This window comes from Takifugu rubripes, chromosome 8, assembly GCF_901000725.2.
Source record: "Takifugu rubripes chromosome 8, fTakRub1.2, whole genome shotgun sequence".
In the NCBI taxonomy this organism is placed as follows: Eukaryota; Metazoa; Chordata; class Actinopteri; order Tetraodontiformes; family Tetraodontidae; genus Takifugu; species Takifugu rubripes.
Window position 1 is genome coordinate 12,491,954 of NC_042292.1, and position 22,715 is coordinate 12,514,668.

General features: G+C 40.4%; 3 protein-coding genes, 1 long non-coding RNA gene and 1 pseudogene across 11 annotated transcripts; 1 reads left to right on the forward strand and 4 right to left on the reverse strand.

The window, feature by feature from the left end:
* The first annotated feature begins 1,126 nt into the window (after positions 1-1,126).
* Positions 1,127-9,494, forward strand: LOC115250639 (uncharacterized). Of its 4 annotated transcripts, none has more exons than XR_003889214.1 (4): positions 1,127-1,314; positions 6,290-6,355; positions 7,590-7,686; positions 9,002-9,494. It is a non-coding gene; the product is annotated as an uncharacterized lncRNA (long non-coding RNA). The 4 variants fall into 4 exon arrangements; XR_003889213.1 differs by lacking the exon at positions 9,002-9,494 and adding an exon at positions 4,088-4,272 and having other exon boundaries at positions 1,128-1,314; positions 7,590-7,671; XR_003889211.1 differs by lacking the exon at positions 9,002-9,494 and having other exon boundaries at positions 1,128-1,314; positions 7,590-8,272.
* On the reverse strand, positions 2,820-5,372 carry LOC101076849 (G-protein coupled receptor 4-like). Its single transcript, XM_003977549.3, has 2 exons — positions 4,515-5,372; positions 2,820-4,399 (listed from the first exon to the last, which is right to left on the reverse strand). The coding sequence occupies exons 1-2, from the start codon at positions 5,093-5,095 to the stop codon at positions 3,976-3,978; spliced, it is 1,005 nt and encodes a 334-aa protein (XP_003977598.2). The 5' UTR covers positions 5,096-5,372; the 3' UTR covers positions 2,820-3,975.
* On the reverse strand, positions 7,553-9,961 carry LOC101076616 (UDP-glucuronosyltransferase 2C1-like). Its single transcript, XM_003977548.3, has 3 exons — positions 9,820-9,961; positions 9,583-9,689; positions 7,553-9,142 (listed from the first exon to the last, which is right to left on the reverse strand). The coding sequence occupies exon 3, from the start codon at positions 9,137-9,139 to the stop codon at positions 7,553-7,555; it is 1,587 nt and encodes a 528-aa protein (XP_003977597.3). The 5' UTR covers positions 9,140-9,142; positions 9,583-9,689; positions 9,820-9,961.
* Positions 9,962-11,845: 1,884 nt separating this feature from the next.
* On the reverse strand, positions 11,846-13,674 carry LOC115250638 (cornifelin homolog B-like; annotated as a pseudogene).
* A 1,158-nt stretch (positions 13,675-14,832) lies between these two features.
* Positions 14,833-21,603, reverse strand: LOC101076164 (placenta-specific gene 8 protein-like). 5 transcript variants are annotated; one of them, XM_029839884.1, is made up of 4 exons: positions 21,349-21,603; positions 20,811-20,906; positions 20,203-20,305; positions 14,833-15,156 (listed from the first exon to the last, which is right to left on the reverse strand). In XM_029839884.1, exons 1-4 carry the CDS (start codon positions 21,443-21,445, stop codon positions 15,081-15,083), a joined length of 372 nt encoding a protein of 123 aa, XP_029695744.1. In that variant the 5' UTR covers positions 21,446-21,603; the 3' UTR covers positions 14,833-15,080. The 5 variants fall into 5 exon arrangements, 3 of the variants coding, with proteins under 3 accessions (XP_029695744.1, XP_011617037.1, XP_003977595.1); XM_011618735.2 differs by lacking the exons at positions 20,203-20,305; positions 20,811-20,906; positions 21,349-21,603 and adding exons at positions 16,593-16,747; positions 16,958-17,076; positions 17,589-17,907; XM_003977546.3 differs by lacking the exons at positions 20,203-20,305; positions 20,811-20,906; positions 21,349-21,603 and adding exons at positions 16,593-16,747; positions 16,958-17,907.
* Positions 21,604-22,715: the final 1,112 nt, after the last annotated feature.

Genomic DNA, 22,715 nt, shown 5'->3' on the forward strand with positions numbered 1-22,715 from the left:
TGGCTGCTTGGGTGTTGATGGCTGAGGCGAGTCAGTAGTGTGAATGTGATCTTACCTCCTCTTAAATCTGTCACAGCCTCCAGGGTCTTGTCAACTGCACATCGATGTGATGATGATTTGAGCACTGCAGCTGTGGGTAACCAGACTGGAGAGCAGAAGGCTCAGGACACAGCCCTGGGTTGTGCCTGATTGTGTTGTATGGTGGAGAACATACAAATGTAATGTGACTGTCAACATAACTTTCTTACAGACTATGTTAGAAACATTTGAGGCAACTATCGTGTTTTCTACTTATAATGGACAAAACCTGTTCAAGTTCATGTTTTTTTGCATCTGAGTGAGACTTTTTTAACATACATTTTTCTGGGAAGAACAAAAAATAAAAACTGAAAGCTGCCTTAAAAAAAGATTTCACAACTCTCTTCGTCTGTTGCATGCATGTAAAAAAACAGAAGCCTTTAAGATGAAGAACCCAGAACAAACAAAAGCCCAGTTTGACATCCTGTACAAGAGCTGAGAAAATCACCGTGACAAACAATATGCGAGTGAGCTTGATCAGAGCAGGAGCTCAGACACAAAGTGAAAAAACGATTTTCTTTCAACTCAGTTGGCTGCAGGATCTTTACCCATCAACACAGGTGTTGGAGGGGAACAACACACTTTTATTTTTTTTCATTTGAAATAAAAAATAGTAATAACAAAAAAATACTGAGGTATACTACAACAGTTGTTACTAAAACACGACTGTCTTTCAAAACTGGCCCCAAGAGCAGCACAAAATACATTATACCTGTGGTTATAGCCGTATTCGTGTGGTGCGTTCACGTCACCTTACTTTTTCCAACATATTCGTTGTCAAGGCAACATGTCAGGTGTGCTGCTACTCCCTACTGGACAGCGGATGAACTGCATGTGTTACTGTGAAAATAATTGTGTGATGATACAATAGAAAGGATCACAGCAGTGTAGATCAAAAATATGTACCTAATTGTAACCAGATGGTTAATAGGTATGTCCGTATCTGTTGCATTCCTCTCCTGCGTCCCCAGTCTGTTTTCTGGATGCCACGGTGTTCCCAGACAGGTGTGCAGCACCTCTCTGATAACAACTGGTGCAGCTGATTTGTGGCCACTGCTGAGGGCCTGTGTATATGCCTCAGCGTTTTGGTTAGGCACACTCTTTTTCCTCTGGTGAAGCTGCGTTCTCCATGTGTGGTAGTGATCGCAGCAGTTCAGTGTGCTGGATTAAGGTGGTGTGACCTTCTGATTAGCAGCCAACAACAATGGTGAATTGATGCGTGCAGCCCCCTCCAAGGTAAAACATGCTGTAATTTTGTGGTTATTTGTTTGCTACTGTTTATGTAAGAGCTGGCTTTGTTTCTTTTTAAAAGTTTGCCTGTGTTGGGCCACTGTTTGTCCTGCCTTGCCCCTTAGTTTTTGTTTGCCTTTCTTGGTGCCTTTTCAATTTAGTCGCAAGGTATCCAGTCTGCCTTTCTGACTTAGCATTGTGAACCGTGGTTTGGTTGTTTTTAGCCAAACTGGGACCAGTTAGGTTTTGGGGTGAAGGAAGGTTAGTACAGCAGTGGTGTGGAGGTTCTACTAAATGTATGCTTTCCTTGTTTTTGTGGTTTATCTCTGTATATAATTAACTTGGTGTATTTCTGTTTTGTGTTATTGGTCTTGTAGTGACCTCTGACACAGCTACTTGGCATAGTTTTCTCTCTCGACTTAGCTGTCCCCCTGAAAGGTTGGTGTGCCAGCTGGACAGGACATTCCTTTTTTGTTGTTGGTGTTGTTGGAATTGAGCACTATGAGTGAATTTTAATTTTATAAAATTATTTTATCAATTGTTAAATAAATGTTAATTCACTGGGCATCTGTGAACTGTGCCTGTATTCCCTTTTGCATTTACCTGTGCATGGATGGTCTTCGAGAAACCCTCATAGAGGGTAACCATTGAATCTTTAGGTTTAAGTCTGAAGGTAGTGTTATGGGTGTTATTTATCAATCTGCCACACGCAGTTCAACAGAAAATCTGTCACACCAGATAATGACAAATATACTGTTTATTTTTTTAAATAAAGCAAAATAGGCTCAGTTAATTTAGTAGCAGGAACTTGTAGTCAGACACAAGATTACTTGTGTAGAAGTTGTTGCAATGGTCCAAAGAACTATTTTCATCTTTGTGGGTACAGTGTTCACCTCAAACAGAACAAAAAGCAACACCACTACAGCTATACAAATATAAATAATCTTAAATTTAATGAATGCATCTATAATGCATGGAGTAGATGAGACAGTAGTAGTTGGGAGACGTCCTCTCTGGTGCAAGCTAAGGCCACCAGAGCTCTGTGTTGCACTATTCAAACAAAAATCTATCCTAAATGTATATGAATTTCACTACTTTTGAAGGCTTTTTTCATAGGGTCAGTGGTCATTGCTCTTACAGAAGACTCTGTGTTTATGTTGTTCAAGCAGTCCAATCCATGTAAATGTTGATTCCAGAAAGAATTTTGTAATTTCCAGATACAGTCCTGTCTCTGAGCACCCAATATCATTGTCTTTGATATCACAGCTTGATTGTAACTCATGTCCATGCAATAAAAGCAACCCCCCCCCCCCCCCCCCCCCCCCCCCAACACACACACACACACAGAATAAATCTGGAATGTTCAGCTTTAGGTCTTTGTACATAATGTTAATGTGATGAGCTTTTGTAGCCAATCTTTTTACAAGCCACAATGTTCCTTTGTTGGATTTGTGGCTTCCCATCATCTATTCATATCAAAGTCAAACACTAACACTGACACACTCTCAGAATCAGATCTAAGTGTTTTATTATCAAAGATTTTTCAAAAGGTTGATTTCCACCACAGTGTTGCATTTGAGTAGAGTTTGCATCAGCAGCATTGATTTCTTTTTCTTTTTTTTTTAATAATGGAAGCAGTCTCTTCAAATGCCAGCAGCAGAACATTTGTTTATAATATTTAGAGCTTTATAGGGTTAGCTATGGCTATTTTAAAACCTAATGAAATATTCCTGCCAAAGCAATTGTTACACAATCTGTGAAGCAAGCAGTTACACAAGTAGTCTTAAAAAGAGAGAAAGGAAACCAAAAAGCTTAATCTTGGTTTTTTTTCAACCTGCTTTAGCATGCACATTATTTGTAATGTATTGATCATAATAAATTGGAACTTTGAATTAATTTAATTCACCAACTACCTATAAATCTTTAATGTACTGTCTGCATCATAATCCATATATTTTATGTTTTTTCATGATTATCATAAAACACAAGGAGTTTTGAGTATTCTAGTACGCTTCACTTTTTTAAATGTTTGGGCAGCCAAGTTGTTTTTTGATAAATATCAATAAGAAGGATTGACTTGAATCAAGAGGATTCTCATGATTTTTCGTTTCGTTAAGCTGTCATCGACTCACTTAACGGAGCTATAATTGACTTGAATTGCAATGAATTGCTTGTAGGAACATACATTTCCGCTAGGTGGTAGAACTGTACCATTATCTGAATTTCAGCAGGATTTTTTTAATTTAAACTTTCATGCGCTTGTAGTCGAGAATATATTAGGTCTTTGACGTGGTTTCTAACTGCATCATTACATTCATTTATTCATATAATTTTACACAAATTTACACAAATCCAAAATAAATACACTGGTATTGCCGCATTTGTTATTCATGAATGTTCAACTTTTAAAATGACAGCAGACAAATCTTTTTTTAAATTAATAATTGTAAACGTAGCGTGATAGGTTCAAATTGTTCATTTAAATGCATTTAATAGACACAGTGCAAGTATTTGCATGGAAAGACCAACAAATACTGAAGTCCCGTAGCTCAGAGCTCGAGTGTTTCGATTAAAATCCCTGAAAGCTGAACTTGCTTGCATATACGTGACTTTCCACTGGGAGGCGCAGCTGCTTTAAGCGGTACCAGGCCTGCAGCATCATCTCGATTATATTGCTAGAGGTTTATTTTGTCTGTTTTCGTTCTCACTTTGGTTCCCTTGGTGAACTCTGGTGCTGAGTCTGATCTTTTTGCGGGCATTCTCTCGGCTTCCCCAACAGGACAGAGACCTCTGTAGTTCCAAGCGGGCATCAGGACACAGGAAGATGTAGAAGAGGGGATCTAATAAGGTGTTTAGGCTGGTCAGACCATAGCACAGCCGGTACACCAGGAAGAGAGAACGCTCCAAATCGCATGGCCTGTCAGTCAGCAACAAGGATACGAATCTGTACCCGCCCACAAGGTGGTAAGGCCCAAACACGACAATGAAGTTGACAGTGATCACCACCAGGATCCCCACGATTTTGTGTCGCTCATGATCAGAGAGGGAAGGAGAACGTCGGAGGGTCACACCAATGTGGGCTGAAGTGTAGCTGAGAGAAGAAATTTTAAATATATCACTAAATAATTTTTAAAAATTAAAAGAACCTTATATTTAAAAAACAACATAAGAACTTGGCTATGTTTATGAACTAAGTTACAGCTCACCCCAGGATTGTGCATGGCAAGAGAAACCCAAGGGCCACGGTGGTGATCTTGAAGTAGGCGTATCCAGGGCTGACAGGATACTGCTCCAGACATAGCAGCCGGTCACCGTCAAACACAGACGGAAGTAGTCCACTCAGGCAGAACAGGAACGTGAGAGTCCAAACCACTACACCACACACCACCGCCACCCTGACAGTCCGCACCCTGCGGCTGCTCAGAGGGTACACAATGGCAAGGCAGCGGTCCAGCGCTATCAGGCACAGGAACATGACGCTGGCATAAACGTTCACATAAAACACGTAGCCCACCAGCTCGCAGGTGAGCTGGCCATAGGGCCAGCGGTGGGCTCCTTGGAGGTAGAGGATCCAGAGTGGCAGAGTGAGCAGCTGCAGAAGGTCTGACAGCAGAAGATTGAGGATGTAGACTAGCTGACATCCTCCCCCACCTGAGCGTCCCAGGTGGTACAGTCCCCAGAGGGACAGCAGGTTGCTGGGAAGTCCCAGGGAGAAGATCACGCCATAGATGCACGTCAGGCCAAAGATGTCTGTGTCCAACGGGAGGTTACAGCTGTCATTGGACATCTCTGCTCTTTGAACTCCCCAGACCGGGATCTAAAGGTGTTTAAAGTCTGTGTCGTGAAAAAAAAAATTACCTGTTCATTTTTAATATGCAATGAAGGAAACTCCTGTAGAATAGCTCCAGGGTCCATGTAGCAAAACAATCTGCAAAGCAATTAGCAAAGGCATCCACAGAAGAGGTCTCATTAGCAGACACTCCAAGTACAAACCATACTACCACCCTCGCAGCAGTGGGACCCTCTCTGTTCTGTTTTGTGGACTGACCTGTTCCCAAGAAACGCTGGGAAGACGATGTCTCCACCAAGCCTCGTCTATTCTGTGGTCACTTCCTCCACAGGAAGCCCACTTCTTCAGCTTTTAAGGCAACATCCTGAAACAGGAGAAAGCCTTTCTACCCAAGAACGAAAACACAGACTACCAGCAGACGGGGTTAGTAAGGTGAGGGGTGGAACCAAATTCGGGTGTCCACTCATGCCCTTTCGGTTCTATATACAGTAACTGGATGTGTGCCATTGAAAGCATTCAACTCTTGTGAGCCAGGAAAGACATAGGAACACATAATATTGTCATGATGATATATCAGCTGTCAAAAAGGTTACTGAGAGTTTGCTTCATATTGTCCAACTAACAATTGCATTTAATGGACAAATGTAAGTTTAATTTAAAACTGCTGCTTTACTGAAATCCCTGCAGTAAAAAGTAGCATTTCACAAATCAGGCAGAGTGAAAGTGAGCGTTCTACCTCGGGTGAAAGTGCACAATTGAAATTGTTTTGGGGAAGAATGGGTATGTTGAGACAATGGCGAGCTGGCAGTATTTTTACCCCAGGGTTTCAAAAGCTGGAGATTCTAATCAGTCTCTGTTTCCTTTAAAATGCCACTGATCTAAGATTTATTGAGTAGACTAGGACCGCTGTTAAAAACAGCAAGGAGACGTATTGCTACCGTTCTCTTCAATTCTTCATTGCCAATCAAGCAATGAAGAAAATCTCTCTAAAATCTTTGTGAGCTGCCAGCACAGCAAATAGTAGTCAGAAATCTGGGAAATGAGATGTTGATGGATAGTACCACAAAAAACGGTGGGGGTGTTGCTAATATGAGGTTCATGGCGGCGGGGAAGCAGATTTTTTTATTCATTGACATGCCAGGTCATATATCTATTTTTGTGCATTGACTTTCCTCTTGTGTTCTTTTACAGGTCGCTAGACGTGGATTTCAAATTCCATTTATTCACAGTAACAAGGCGAACCAGTTTCAACTCCATGTGGGTAGATTTCTCAATACTTAAAACCTCTGCTTGTGTTGCTCTACCTTTCTGCTCCATATTTATCAATTAAAACACGAGTTGTATTGGCTAAATGGTTACTGCTTTGTGAACTCCCATATAATATGTCAAGAATGAATCCAAAATTTCATTTTACTACCAGATATCATGAAAAGAGACTAAATTAATTTCCATTGTTAAACAAACTTAACCAAGAAAAAATTATATATTTTAATGTAGATATGTTTCTTAAATAAGATTAAATATAATTAACCCTTTTGGTCTGATTCTTTCAGCATGTGGAAGAGTGAAATCGGAGGGTTGTAAATGTTAAAAAAAAATTAAAGGGTATATGAAACAGCTGCATGTAATATTCAACTTCATTTTATATTAACATTTGGAGGAGTGCTATGAAACAAGCTGAAAATTACAATTATATGCTCAAATATCTGTTTAGAATATTGAAAAAAACTTTTACATCAGAAGAAAAAAAAAATCTGATTACTCTAAACAAGGTTAATTTTTCACCCAAAATGAGGAGCCGCAAAAATAGATACCCGACAGGGGCCTTCAAAACATCCACATTAAATACACTGTTGTGAACTAAGCTACTCATTAAAAACGCAGCTTTTTCAACAGTGACGTTGCTCTCAAAAGAAATATAGCAAGCTGTGAAACTGTGAAAAATGGGAAGTTTATCTAAACACACCAGATAACTTCAAACTCAGTCTGATAACACGCATGTAAAACCTGCAGTTGTCATGTACCTTGTACACGCAGAGTCATCTTAGTCGCAGTTGTCTCTGTATTAAATCCAAGCAGTGTTGACCAAGTGGCGGCTATGGAAAAGTGCTTCCTGGCGCCAAAGTCAGCAGCTTTATTAATGTTCTCCTCCATCATAATCAAGTGTGTGTGAAAGTTAGCATAGCTGACCCATGAAACGGCACAGCCCTGAAACTGTATCATTGAATAGAATATTTACTACTATAAAGAAACATGAGCAAAAGATTGTTTTTTCAAATGTGTTTATTGTGTAAATCAACAAATGACACACACATTAATTGAGGTATTTATATGCGTAGAGGGGCCTAGCACCATTAAGACTTTTATGTAGAAAACATTAGATAATGGCATCTAACTACTCAATATTTACATTATCAATGTTTAATTTCCCCGTGATATAATAAAATGTCTAATCTAATCTGCTTTTGTTTTTCTCCTTGACTTACGGCAGCAGAGGACCCTACAGATGAAGACAAAAGCCCAGGCACAGGCTGCAATAACAGCTGAGATTGCAAGAGCCACATCGAGGCTGTAGTATGTATACCAAGGTAGAGTAAAACCTGCTGCCCTCAGATGGGCGGCACCTTTGTTTCTGATGACATACTCTGTCCAGAACACAGCTGTGTCCATGGGCGACATCAGCTGATCACGGTGTAGCTGTGAGAGACGTTGAATGTTGTCACGGTATGAGGGGGTCTCCAGTATGTCCTTTAAAGCTTCCAGGAAGTTTTCTTTTGTGAGAGATTTGGCCTCCACTAATCGGGCTGCCCCTCTCACCTTTAGTCGGTGTAGGTTGTCGAACTGGTCAAACAGGAGAGGAAGGCCCACAACTGGAACACCATGGTAAATGGCCTCGTACATTCCGTTGGTGCCTCCGTGGGCAACAAAAGCACGAGTTTTGGGATGTCCCAAAAGGTCGTTCTGGGGCAGCCACTTTGTGAGCATGGTGTTGTTGCCGAGAAAGGAAGGTTTCTCACCCAAAAACTTCCACACCACCTTCTGAGGGAGCTCCGCGAAGGCAGCGGCAATGGCCTCGGTGACCTCAAGAGGCAGGGCCGACACTAATGTCCCCAGAGACATGACAACCACTCCATGTTCCCCCGAGCTCTGCATAAAAGCTTCCATCTCAGCAGGGAGGGGTTGGGCCTCTTGGCACTGGAAACCACCAATGTATACCACATTAGGCATAGTAGGCCGTGGGAACTCGAAGACAAAATCCACTCTCACCAGCCAGATATCAGCTGCAAGCTGCAAAGACAGCAAGTCTGTCCCAGGAGGGAAGTGCTTCTGGAGCAGCTCTGAGTAGGCAGGATTAATGATAAAGTATTGTTCCACCAAGCTGTGTAGGTAAAGTAACATGTTCTTGATCCTTCCGGGAAAATCCATCTGGTCATGAAGTTCACTGCCAGGCACTGGGACGTAAGAGACGGGAGAGGGGGCAATGGTAAAATGGCTTTCCCCAGTATTAATCCAGCGCACATTGAAAACCATTGGCAGCTTGAGGTAACTACCTAGAACAACCCCTATAGTCAGACCAGGATCAGTCAACATTAAGTCAAACTTGGCATCGGTCAGCTTCTTCATAAACTTGGGATCATCTAACATCGTGGCAGCTGCACTGGCAAGAATTTTATGGCCCTTGTCCAACATCGATGTGATCAAGTGCTGCTGGCAGAAGCTACGCAGAAACTCCCCAGATTGTCGGCACTCCATGACATCTAGCAACAGTTTGTTATAGTATGACATGTCTGTCTTATCCTCCAGCATGGTCACATTGATGGAGCTGAAAATTTCAGATTCACTGGGGATGTACCAGCTCTTGGGAGAACGCAGCACGGTGATACTGTGGCCTCTTGTGTGCAGCTCCCTGAGGAGGATCTCCATGTTTATCCAGTGGCTGCCATCCACGGGCACTACCAGAATTCTGCTGCTGCTGCCTAGAGTGGGGCCTAGAAGCAAAATGCACAGCCCTGCCAGGAACACAGGGATTATCCTGGACATTTCCTATTAGAAACAAAAAAAAGTTTCAAAGTACAGCTCGTACTTTCTATTGTGAATTTCAAAAACATTTGTCTGACTCTAATAAGCCCAATGTATGTGTCTCTGGATGTTGAGGGGGCTTGAGTAACCTGGAGGAAACCCACAGAGACAACATACAAACTCTACAAAGACACTACCCAACTAGCATTCTGCGCAAGTTGTCAAGATTTGTCTTTTTGTGCTAGGTTCTTATGAGAAAGATGAGGAGAAGAGTAGAATTTGTTCTAATTTCACCCAGTAAATATCAATATCCTGCTACTACTGCAATTTTCAGCTTATATTTTCTTTCTCTTTTACGATTTCTGCAGGTCAAGTAAAAATAGCACGCAATACAATGTGCTGTGCAGCTCAGAAGTAAAAGTTTTTTTTTTAAATAACAAAATGCATGTCATTCAATTCCTTACCTAGATATAAACGTTGATTCCAAATCCTTAACTCTCAAGCTGTGTAGGAAGTTGTAATCCCTGATTTTTGAACTGTGAGTGTATGTCCACACCTCTACTTACATATCCTGTGAATGGTCAAAGTTCATTTTGTCAGCAAATAGAGCTGGCAGATGTGAGAATCACAGCAACAGAATTGGGACTTAATCATGTTTATGCTCATTGTGATAAATGTCTCAGAGCAAAAAGAGCACTTACATAAATTTAGAGGCTCTGATTGATGTAAATGATGCCAAAAAGGGGGGATCCAGCCTGTCAGGGAATGAGGGAGGGAGGAAGAGGCAGGGTCGCAGTGGAGGGAAAATAAAAGCAGATGTGGAGATTACAAAGAGTGCACGAATTGCTGCTCCTATCAGTGAGCTACAGCCTTCCCCTTCTCTCCTCTGCTTCAGTGGAGTTACGTAAATTAGAACAGGCAGTACAAGAGGTCATTAGCACCAAAGGTGTATGTGGTCAAAGTGAAGGGAGCAATAAAATAGTTCCAAGTTCAGTATGATGGACTCGAAAATACAGGACAGCATCCATTATTGGTGTCCAGTTTCTTCATCAACTTGAGCTAAAAAATCTGCTCATTTAAAAATGAGAAGGGAAATTTTCTGCACGTAAAGGCCGGTCAGTGGAAATTGTGTCAAACAACTCCCCGCAGCTGCGAACTTGTGATCGCTCGCGTGCAGGCAAAGGGCGGTGGGCAGTAAACCGGAGGCAGAAACCCCTCCAGTGCCAAGGTTACAGCCTTCAGCTGCATGTAACACTTGAAAACTTGTTTTTAAAATCATTTGAGTTTTTCAATGCTAAACACCATTCAGTTTAATGGGAACTAACCCCTTTGATCATTTTAATATTTATATTTAGTGTTAACTAGCACTCTCACAATTTAACCACAACAATTGCAGAGAAGGTTAACTGCAATTCTGTGTGGACTTTTAAAAAATTATTTGTTTGCTAAAGTTTACTGAAGTGGTCTCAGTTCCTCAGCACTCTCTACAGTCTTTATGATAACAGCATTTGTATCCAGCATCGAGAGGCATTAAGTGTCAAAATATTAACAGCTCAGGAACTTGATTTTATTTTTTCAGTTTTAATAGATTTTACCTTGGGAGGAGACTGCAGGTAACCCTGGGAACCCTTTGACTGCCAGGTCACCCCCCCCCCCCCCCAAAGAAAAAAGAAAGTATTACAAATACATGTTGATAAACACATTTGTTGCCATTGGTATCACACAAATAAGGAAGGCTGTTGACTGTGCTATTTCCCCCTCATGGGAATCGTATTTTTACTTTTTTTTTTACTCTCTGCACCTTTTCAAAGTTGAACCGAAGCCCAGATATGTGAACAGAACTCACGGGATGCTGGCTGGTTCAGTAGCTTTCCTTCCTTCTTTTGTTCAGCATCATGATATGGCTCATTTAAATCCTCCACACACGCCATTTGTTCGCACACAGCCCCAGCATGTTCTATCACATAGCAAAAGTTGTTTACTGCCTCCTCGGTTCCTTGCTTGGAAATAGTGCAGTCACACATGTCTTTAATAAAATTCTTGTGTTTTATAATTTACAGGATGGAAAGGAACAAAACAAATGTATTATCAAAACATATTTCCCACATTGTGACACAATATTGTTTTTCCAAACATTAGCCCCTTTGTACCGATGAGAAAATAATAGATCTTTTCTCAAAGTTTCGCTTTTAGATTATTTGACATGAGTATTATTTATTTTATTTTTTCAAAGAAAATGTCTTTAGATCTATTTTTAAATTACACAAGGATAAGTTCCTAATGTAGTAGTTAGCAAATGGTAATCAAGTGATACACCCTGCAATCCAACTTCACTTCTATTAAACAAAAAATTGGTCACCTCAAGTCTAACCCAAATAAAAGCAGCATTTATCTCTTTCCTGCAGTCTACCACAATCATGATCGGTCCAATCAAAGGGTTCCCAAGCTTTCCAGGCACACAGGCAATACAGCAAAATACGTAGAAACATCACCTTTTAGAATGTAGCTTTCTAAATGTATTCACTCGACAGCAGTGTGATTCTGTATGGCTCTATAGCCAGACATAGTGTATGCTTTTTTTTCTTTTAAAAAAAAAAAAATAACGATTAGAAATTGATACATTTTATTTTACCAACATTGCACCTTTTCTTATTTTCCCTCTTTCTGAGGCCCTCTCATGCCCCCTGATGGCCCCTCAACTTAGAAATCTACTGTCCATATCAAACACAATCTTGAGACTGGACTTCTGTTAGTTTCTTATCCCAACGGTTTATTTTTAAACTGAAGAAACATCTTGGGTAAGATGTGATACATCTTCAAAAAAACTGAAAACAACTGAAGTCTAGTTGAATTCTCTTAATCCAAGATTCACTAGTCTAATCTATAACACAGTTCAGGTTGTTCAACAGTGCAATTTTATATTTTTAGCTAACTGCTAGTAGTGTAATACTAGTATAAAGCAGCTTCACACTAGCTCATCTACAGTTCTGACAACTATTTCCTATGTTTACCGCTTTATTGGTGGATTCCCTGTGAGTGATTGTTGCTTCATTTCTAAATTTTAATATGGGACTGAATTGACTTCACTTTTTTATTCACTTTAAATTGTGATTGTATTGTATTCATTCATTTGTCTATTGATGCATTGCAACCAGATCTTGGCAAAAGCTGCTTCATGGCGATATCCTTTGAAACCTATAGATATGGATAAGCTGTTTCCTTAAGCATTCCATTAGCATGCACTGGGACTTCAACGATCTCCACATTTTTCCAATGAGCCAGTTAAAACAATTGTTACCGTGTGAAAAAGTCTATGGTCAAGTGACCATCTCAAGAATGGAATCTAGGCTGGCTGTTGAAGTAGTTTAGTCTGAAAGGGTCAAGATCTCTTCAGCTTTAGCTCAAAACTTGCTAGATGTTAACTGAGATCATTTTGTTCCTTAGGTCAAGATGTTTTAATTGGAAAAAAAACAACAACCTGTAAACAAGGTAAAGAATTATGTGGGAACCATGACGATCAAGAAGGATATGCGATAAGGCGGCTGTTGATGCCAATTTAAAAAGACGTAAATGGTGTTGACTGTTTTTCCAGGCTACTACGCTATGGTGATGGGATTCTTCCTTTTCTTCATTTCTCTTGATATTTGACACCATGAGCAAGGCCCGCAGAAGCAGGCGTACACACAGTCATTACAGATGGAACCCTGTGGGGACAGAGACACAGTCATGGGCAATAGTGGGACAAAGGACTTCTAGGCATGGTGTAAATACTTGTGGGCGGGGTAAAAAATTGGGTTTACTGGTGAGAGCGCAGCATTGCCACGGGACTCATTAATCAGTGTCAGCATTCTCGCAAACAAATGAAGTGGAACAAAGGAACATAACATGCACTGGGCTGACTTTAGAGACCACACCGTGTGAATTGTTGAATGTCGTCTGGGAATATGAGAAGGAGATCTGATAAACTTGTGACTTTTTAAGTGGGTGGACGCTAAAGGCTCTAATGCAGCCTGGGCGCCTTTACCTCTATGCCATATTGTTGGCGTACAGACACCCTCAGAGCTGTGGTTATAGGTGGAATGGCTCCAAAGGCGTCCAGCAGGGGTAAACAAAGACATTCCCCAGCCTCACGCGCTGTTATGCAGGCGAAACATGGGAAGCACCAGAAGGCGAAGCAGCCTGAAACACAGACAACTATTCAAAATGCGTACCTGTCTCTACATCATCGCATGAGAAATTGCAAATGGTGTTTCTTAGAAGTGCCTGAATGCCTCATTACAGCAGCTAATCTCCAATCTGACATCTATTGGCGTGCCCCATCAGCCGTTATCATCATTGAGAGGCAAATTTGCATGAGAGGCGAATTTAAGCCTGCCAGAAATTTATGATACCGTGTCTGTTTTAGATTTTTTTTAAATACGAGCATAAACTTTTGCAGACAGTTTCAGTACTCACACTGGTGGCAGGTCGCTCCAGCAGTCACAGATCCCAGAGCTCCATCTGTGGGCCATTGTGACAAAGGGCCTAGGCTGGGTCTTGACCGTCGTGTCAACCATGATATTAGCTTCAGAGCAATAAGAAAAGTAATATTCAGTGAAGCATATAACATACAAACATATAATAGGTAGGTTTTCCCTCCTGGTAAAGTTTCAATGAAATATTGAAACCATTTGTATTTTGGTCAATTTGCTCTCCTGTTAAAGCAACAATAATAATACCAATAAATGTTATTAATTTCACAGTTGATTTGAAAAACACATTTAAAACTGCTTACACCTCAAAACATTATATACGACGGAAATCCCAATATTCATGCGTAACATATAAAGTTAATATAGTAAATGGGGGAACTGACTTTTTACTGTAAAAAATAAAATTAACTAAATCAAAATTAAATATAAAACGCTGCTAATATTTGTTAGGTGAAGACCTCACTTACCTTTTTTACTACTGGGTTTGAATGAATGATGGATTTGCGTCACATCGCGACAGCTCTTAAACGTGTGTCCCGATTGTGACAAGATAGTGGCGACTGCACGTCACTGACCAGTTCATCCAGTCTGACTCAACCTTCCCTAATCAAAATATCTTGTCAGCACTGCACAAATGTGGGGTAGTAACAATGAGAATTTTCAATTAAGTGCATGGATTAAAAAGGATTTTTTTCACATTTTAAGGTTGCAGCTGCTTGTTAGAGGTAAATACTCTTTGCTATGACACATAATTTTACCTCTGGGGCTCTTCCATTTGTCTTGATCATCTTGAAATGCTTCCACAACTTCAATAGTGTCCACTGAAAGTCAACAATCTTGACTGTACATGAGTTGGAAAGATGCTTCTTTGTAATTAAGTCTAAGAAAAGGCCTCCACACAGGATTGTGTCTGGGGAAGCTCACACAGTAATCTTTGGCTTTGGCAGTAAACAACTTTTGAAAAGGTGCAGAGAGTTTAAAAAAAAGCTCTAGGTAGTCCTGGTTGACCCAATGTTTTTTTTACTGTATATGATAAAGATGGAGATTGCTGAGCTCTTAGAAACAACAAATGAAGCATTTTTTTTTTCCAGCCTATTTCAGATCTCTGTCTTGCTACAGTTGACTTTGAGATCTTTTGACCTCATGGATCTCATATTTGCTCTGATGTGTACTACAAACTGTATTAGATTAATGCATAGTTGATTTAAGAGTTACAGAAATGAGACCACAAAAATACCACTGTATTGAAATAGAAAATCATTTAATTGCTAAAATGACATTATTCATCATGATACATTGAGTTCATCCTGGGTCAAAGTGTACTTGTTGGACACATTGTGACCAAGCTGAAGTGTCTGCAGATCAGAAATAAATCTACTCTGGGAGGCCACCGTGCGCCTTCTAGACCAAGTGCGCCCCCTGCAGGGAGTCGAGAGCGGTGTATCTGGCTGAGGAAGAGGACGAGGAGGCGTAGGATGCCGCTCTCCTCTTCAGCTCCCTTGAGATCTGAAGCCAAGATAATGGGTAGCAGCAGCATCCATACAGGCAATCGCTGCACACGTTTCCCTGTAAGACACACAGAGAGAAGCCCGTAGGTGGGAAGCTGGAACAAAAGGTGAAAATGGCTACATACGTACAGAACATAATGCTTCAGTACCTGTCTGTTTCATTTATCTGACAGATGAAAATACAATTATTCACTTTTGTCAAAAGTAGCCAAAGAGAGCTTCCTATTTGCACTTTGTTTTCTGGGGATAGTTTCTGAAAGCCTTTGCTCCTAGCAACAGCAATCACCATAAAGAACGAGTCAGTAATGTCAAGATGGAAATGTAGGAGGGTGAAATTTAATAAATCAATAAAGTCTGAGAGGCACACTTTTAACAACAACAAAATGAAGATCATACTTCCTCCACGTGCAACACGAGCATGGGATTTCTCATTCACGGTGCTGAGTCAGCACTTTCTCTCCGTTTTCATCACTGTGGGCTTCAATTTTGCTTGATCCTAATGTGCCGGAATGCTAGCAAGATGTACAAAGCTGTTATCACTTCAAAAAAGGAGGGAGTGGTCAACAAAAACGGACAACACAAAGTTCAAACACTGCAGCCACTGCACATTCTCAACGAAAATGGATAGAGCAAAAAGAAGCAAATGCAACTCCAGTTGAGTGTGTTCAGCTCATTCTGCTCAAGGGACTCCATGTCACTATACACTCTTAGCCCTGGCTAAGCTTACAGCCTATAGTGCACCACACAGCTGGGCCTATACCCAGCATGACAAGTTCTGTTGTTATGTAATCCATTTTTGTGGGGTTTTGATACTTTTTGGAGAACTTCTGCTAGCGTTGCTAGCCCGACCCTTTTCATGCATCTGCAAGTGACTTGAGAAATTGGTGTAAATTTTGTTTTACACTGGTGGTAGTCATAGTTACGGGATCCTTCCACCCGTAAGAGATCAATTGCCTTCGCCGGCCTACATGTTGGGACTTGTTTTCAGGATAACTTCTGGCATCTTGCTACTCAGTGCGCCATGGTATTGACAGCCGAGCCGCTGCCCACTCCACCTCCAAGGGAGCCAGCATTATCTGCTCCCTCCTTCCTGATGGCAGCTCTCCAGCTCCAACCACTCCCACCCCCAGGTTTATCTCTCCTCCTTTTTGCTGTCCCAGTAACACATGTATAACTTTTCCAGTGCCACGCTCCCTCTGTTGAGCACCTGTCTGTGCACGGAGACCTGGTTGCTGTTGAGATCAGCGGTCACACAGGTGAGCGACGAATGGCACAGCGGCAAAGCTGTGGGTGGATGCCCTGAGCAGCTCCCATCTTAAGGCCCTTACCAGAATTTTAAAAAGCCTCTCAGCACATTAAAAGGGTTCTGTACTGTTTTAAAAAGTACTTCTACATACAACATATGTGAGGATGACGTAACTTGAATGCTAAAAGTACGTTTCAGATAAGGCCATGACGCCCTCTGAACGTTGGCATGTGGATTCTGGGCCTTACCGGGATGCTGTATCGTTGCCTGACTGAGGCCCTCATGGCCAGCGAGGCTGGGGGGACACAGCCGATACAGTCCAGCAGAGGGAGGCACGGGCATGCACCTGCGGCGCTGGTCACCTTACAGGTGAACACCGGGAGGCAGCACAGCGCAAAGCAGCCTGAACACACATACGCACACTAAGCAGCATGTCGTTTCAAATAAATATGACCACATCCATCATACCAAGTAGGATATTTGTTGGCAAGACAGTAGAAGGTTTAGCACCCCTAGTGGTTAAAATGAGGGCTTCAGTGTCATGTTCTCCCCTGAAGATCACATGAAGAATCAACAAAAAAATGAAAAGGTCAATGAAATCATGGGGACTCACAGTCTCCCATATCCTTGTAGCACTCACAGAGACCAGTACTCCACTGACCCTCCTCTGGATCCCTGCTCAGTGGCTGGACCTCAACCACTTGACGAGACATAGCCAAACTGCCCTATTTCCTTAAGAAAATTAAGGAAATGAAACATAAATACCACCACCAAAATTAATCTCTGTAATTATTGTTTAATTAAGAATCCTTTTCCAGTCGAGAGTAATAATATTTTCTTCCGAACGCAGTTTAAAGTGTTTGGTTATGTACTTATAAAAGCATTTGTGTAAGAGTATTGTGCTTGAAATGCTATTTCTTATTAGCATAGATGGTATTTTAATATAATACATCTTTTACTTGTACAAATGAATAATTTTCCTAGTGTTCAAATAGTGTTGAAAAGTAAAAAAAATACAACACTCCCAGTTTCACCCATTAGTTAAGGAACTAAAGTAAACTTCTTCTGTGCCTCACAAATCTGAGAAAGGCTTATCTTTTCACACAGAGCTGCCAGACTAAACAAAATGCCACTTCTTGTTGATGAGAACCAAGACTATCTCTGCGGAGGGTTACCTTTTCTCATCAATGGCTCCCTTCCGTTCAAAATAAATGTTTAACTACAAGTAAGAATAAATCACCTACCTTTTCTGGAGATTAACCTAAGCAGAGGGCAAAGTTTGCTCTCTCTTTAATCTTTTTCTTTCGCACTCTTTAACATCGATATGTTGTGTTTTCTGGTTGCTCAACTGCAGTGTTTTGGGATAAATATGACACAATATGGTGAAATTTGAAGCTGCTGACTGGGTCTTTGACGGCTGAATCAGAGAAAGTGTGTGTGTGTGTGTGTGTGCGTGTGTGTGTGTGGGGGGGGGTTACATGATCTTTGTGACCCATCTCGAGACCAGTATGGGGTGGCCAACAGTTTGGCCCAAGATTAGTTAGTTCCACCAGAAGAGGTACACATTTTTACACACACGTTTGTACAGTTCAGTCTTTAGGCTTTAGAGCCATAACCCTAAAAGAAATGTTTTTATACTGTATATATATTAGAAAATAATAATATAACAAAATGAAGGAACATCCCCAGAAGGACATTTTTTTTAATTTAAAATTCAGTGTATTACACACAAGATGCATATCACTGTACTATGAACACATGCACGTGCAATTATTAAGGAAAGGGGGGTGTCAGAAGGTGCCATTACCAGGAGCCATTTTTAATCATTTTTGTTTTGCTCACACACAGCAGCAGGGTTCCAACAATCTGCCTGCACCTCTCCTGCAACCAGCCCACAATTTTTGGTCTGTAACTTGGACTCAAACCGAAAACCCGCCAACTCTCAGGCCAGTCCCCGACAGACAAGGTTGAAATTACAAGTGTAAGAAAGTAGCTCATTCCCAGGAAAAGTTCTAGATCTGTTTCCCACATTTTTATCATAAAACATCATCCAATTAACAGGATTATAGCAAAGAGATTAGAGGTTTAAGCCATCCACTTAAAATAAAATATTTTCTTTCAGTAGTAATATTGCTCCTTTTCATTAGCTAAGCATTCAGACTACTATAAAGCTAACAATCTTAACTATGAAAATTAGACAAAGTATTTTAAAATCTAAAGTATGTAAGCATCACACACATTTGTGCCACTTTTCTTTAATACCTCCTCTGTCTTATCTGATTTCTAAATGAGTGAATTTGGAAAAAGCCCCAGAGGCAAGAATCAGGCCCACATCAACAAAACCCCACTTGTTCCATCAGGGCTGCAGCTGACACGGATGAATACATTGAAGATTAAGATTAAAAAGGGGCCTGAAGAAAAATGTAGAAGCACAGACATGAACATCTATGATTAGAAGTGTACTGGATATCACACATAAGCATTATTTAAGGTTTCAAGTCAACCTCTTATAAGCCCATTTTCTACATCAGGTACTTTTGACATTTACCTGGGACTTTGAAAATCGTTGGTGCTGTTATATTGAAATTTCCCAGGTAACTTCATCACAACTAAATAGTTCTCTAGAGAAAGTAGAACTTTTCGGGATCCCTGGTAGTGGTGTGGAAATCTTACATTTTTTATCCATCCATCCATCCATCCATCCATCCATCCATCCATCCATCCATCCATCCATCCATCCATCCATCCATCCATCCATCCATCCATCCATCCATCCATCCATCCATCCATCCATCCATCCATCCATCCATCCATCCATCCATCCATCCATCCATCCATCCATCACCCATATTAGCCTGGCCCTGCTCAAGGTTTCTTCATGTTAAAAGGGAGCTTTTTCTTACCACAGTTTCTACCACATGCTACTGCATGTTAGGTAGTGAGGCTCTGAGTTTCTGTAAAGCCTCTAGACACAATATTGTTTGTAACAGACACAGACACTAAAGTTGATGTAAATTGGATTGTTTCGGACTGTGGGAGGAAACCAGAGCACTTCACATGAGAATGTCTGAGCTGTGATAGGACCCAGGACTGTGTTGCTATGAGACAATGTTGGAAACACTACACCTCCACCCCCCCAATTTTTAAAAATGTATCGCACAAATTACACAAAAAAATGCATTGTTGTTTATGCTACATCATTTTGATGCCATAAGTTAATAATTCTGTTGAAATTGCAACTTGTTCTCTTTGTAATTTTGGTGGATTTATTGCTGACATAAGATATTTGTATGCATCTGAACATTTTCATTTAAGTGCCATTTACTCATGTTTATCATCTGGTGTTAGCAAAATAATTTGAAAAGGTATGAAGAGATTGTCGAGACATTTTCAGGAAATGTTTGGTGATGGTGATGTTCCAGATTCTGGAGGGACTTTGACCTTTTTGACCTTTTCATACTCTGTATCCAATCCAAGATTCCAAGGGGCTTTGATCATAAAGCAACCTACTGTGTTATGTAATCTTGTATTTCAACTGTTACGGCAGGTGTAAATCTCAAAATGTGGGGAGATGTCCTGCTTGGCTTTGCTCTCCGAGTGTTTTATTCTAATGTTGCATATCATATTAAATAATGCTTTGCTGCTCTAATGTATTGCTATATGACAATTTAATGCCCCTTGAATATGATGTTTTCAATTCGTTGCTTTATATGTTCAAAGCGGGGTACGCCTGATGAAGTTCAGTGAGCGGCAGGCTGTCTGGAACTCAGGAAACTCCACAAGAGATACAGAGACAGAACAGTTGTAGCAGGAATCTTGAATACAAATGCAGAAAAACATGGATATCTTTTGACATACTGTGTCGATTTGCTTGGCTGCAGATGCCTTTGTGCAGATCCGGTGGCTTCATGGTTTTTTTTGTAAGACTCTTGGCACCGTTTTCTTTTTCCATTAGCCAAAACTGCAATTAAAATCCCAGTTTCATGTGAGGGAACTCGTCATTATTGCTGCATCACTTGAAAACGGACAGTAATTCCATTGAGTCATCATTTAAGTGTATTTTGTCTTAATCACTGTTTTTTAGGGGGGCATTTACTTATGAGTGTTTTGTGGATCCAGTGCTTTTGATTGAGTGCTGGATGATGTTTCAATCAAGAATATCATTATTGTTATTTATATTGCACCTTTGGATTTCAAGTTTCTTCACAAAACATGCAGAATTTTAAACAGATTTAAAATTTCCCAGGTGGCCTCATCTCTATTGGGAGGTTGGTCCAGAGTTGAGTTGGGCCCTGACTTCAAAAAGTGACCATTTGTCTTCAACCCTAACTTGAGAACCCAACTGAAAGGCTGAGATGCTCAGGCTGATAAGGGTTCAACACCTCACTTACATACCTGGGGCCAGACCTGACTGTGCTTTAAATGTGATTAGTAAAATTTAATACAAATTCTAAACATGAACCAACAGCCAGTGGAGGGAGGCTGCCGGCTGTATTTGGACTTGCTGGGGCCAAATGAGGGACTTTTGGGAGATGCTGGACAGACCGGAGTTGCCTGAAAACCTGGAAAGATGAAAATGTGGATAACTTTCTTGAGATTAGACTGTTAAAAGATGGGCTTAGATGGATAAAGTAGACATGACTCTTTTTTTTTTGTTTTTGATAGGCTGGTCACAAGAGAGGTTTGAGTCAATTATTAGGTTTACATTTCAAGTAGATAGATTTGGAATATTGACCTAACCGAGAGAGTTTCTGGACATGAATCATTAAGTCTTAAGGAATTATGACACATTTATTTTCATCAATGATTCAGACTTTGGAATTTTTGAGTACTTGAATCAAATACCTAAACTTCTGCCAAAATACCACTTTATGGATCGAATATTAGCCACATGTACGTGCTCTTTTAATATCACAATTGCAATTGATATAAAATGCTTTACGATATCCAGTCTAGAAATAATTAATTCAAGTGTTGTGGAAGAGAACGTTTAACCAGACTCACCTTGGCAGCTACATTTCTGGATGTCCACATTGGACAGTTGGAATTTAGTTTGCAAAACTGCACATAGTGGAGGAAAAAAGTTACAAATCATTCGCATAGGGCAGTTATACTTCACCCATCAAGCTGTTGCGATATTTCTCCAGGGTTAGTTATTTACTCTGAAGTTGGGAAATGTTGAAGACACGAAGCGATACCTGCACTTTGGTAGAGCCAGAAGGATGAGCAGGACAATGACACTCAAGAGACAATGTGAAGCGTACAAGCTCTGGTCTCTTATCTCTCGTGAGCAGATTCTGACATTTATATACCAACACTAATAGGTCACCTCCTGCGCAACTGGAGCTAAGAGGCCCGTTGTGGCAAGTCTAAGGAGGAATTTCAATATCTTCAAAGGATCTCAACGTGCATGGATTCAAGGGTAAAATGCGATGAATATGGAGATTGGTGCCTTCCCTCATGTCAACACAAGTACAAAAACATTTAAAAACATAAAAAGCTGTGGGCTGGAATCCGTGGATCAGGCTGGGAAGCTTATGAAATAAGAAGATGGTTTTTTTTTAATTACTTTGATTAGTAGTTCGACTTACAAGTAAACCTGCGGACAGTTGCTCACGCTCAACAAACTTAAGTATCAGTTTTGGATACTACTTTATTGTATCCATCTTGACATTCACTACTACATTGTTTTGCAGTGCAGTCTCTTAATATTGTTAAATTGATGATCAATTTTAAATAATAAAGGGAGACTATTTTTTTTTTATAATGCTATTTTCCATAATAGCCTTTATTCCATCATTGCTGTTCATGATTGCTTTATATCAGAATGATTGAAAACAACATTCTGAATAATTATGACCACAAATTGCAGTATGTTTATATAGAGAGAATCATGAACTATTTAAACCATTGAAAAATATATGACAATTGTTTTGGAAGGACCTTGTTTTATTTGGGAAAGATGGAATTAAAATTAGATTTAACATGCTGTTGAGATGATAGCAGTTATTAAACAGGTTTGATTTTTTTACTGAGATAAAACTGGGTGATTAAATCACTTTCAAGTCGAGTTCCATCTAATTCATACTGGGTTTGTTTGCTGGTGCGTTTCATGCATTTTCAGCAGTGAAAACTGCATGGGACCAGGTCCTGTTTGTGCTGTTAATAATTTAATTACTGTAGCCATATTCTGTTCATTCGGTAAATAATAACCCATTGCTTGTTAGCCTTCGACCTTTCAGTAAAATTCGTAAACGTTTTTGAGACATCTTTCCAAGTTCCACCATTTTTGTCTATAAAATCAACCTTGCTTTGCGATCTGGATTTGAGTTATGCTTGAAAACCCTTATTTTTATAACTAACTGTGTTTA

What these genes read in the sequence shown, in the direction of transcription:
- LOC101076616 (XM_003977548.3), bottom strand. Translation starts at nt 9,139, where the DNA reads ATGTCCAGGATAATCCCTGTGTTCCTGGCAGGGCTGTGCATTTTGCTT.
- LOC101076164 (XM_011618735.2), bottom strand. Translation starts at nt 17,057, where the DNA reads ATGTCTCGTCAAGTGGTTGAGGTCCAGCCACTGAGCAGGGATCCAGAG. An exon ending in CTACAAGGATATGGGAGACT is followed by an intron (nt 16,748 to 16,957) that starts GTGAGTCCCCAT and finishes ATGTGTGTTCAG; the next exon opens with GCTGCTTTGCGCTGTGCTGC. An exon ending in GGCAACGATACAGCATCCCG is followed by an intron (nt 15,157 to 16,592) that starts GTAAGGCCCAGA and finishes TGTGTCTTACAG; the next exon opens with GGAAACGTGTGCAGCGATTG.
- LOC101076849 (XM_003977549.3), bottom strand. Translation starts at nt 5,095, where the DNA reads ATGTCCAATGACAGCTGTAACCTCCCGTTGGACACAGACATCTTTGGC. An exon ending in TTGCCATGCACAATCCTGGG is followed by an intron (nt 4,400 to 4,514) that starts GTGAGCTGTAAC and finishes TTCTTCTCTCAG; the next exon opens with CTACACTTCAGCCCACATTG.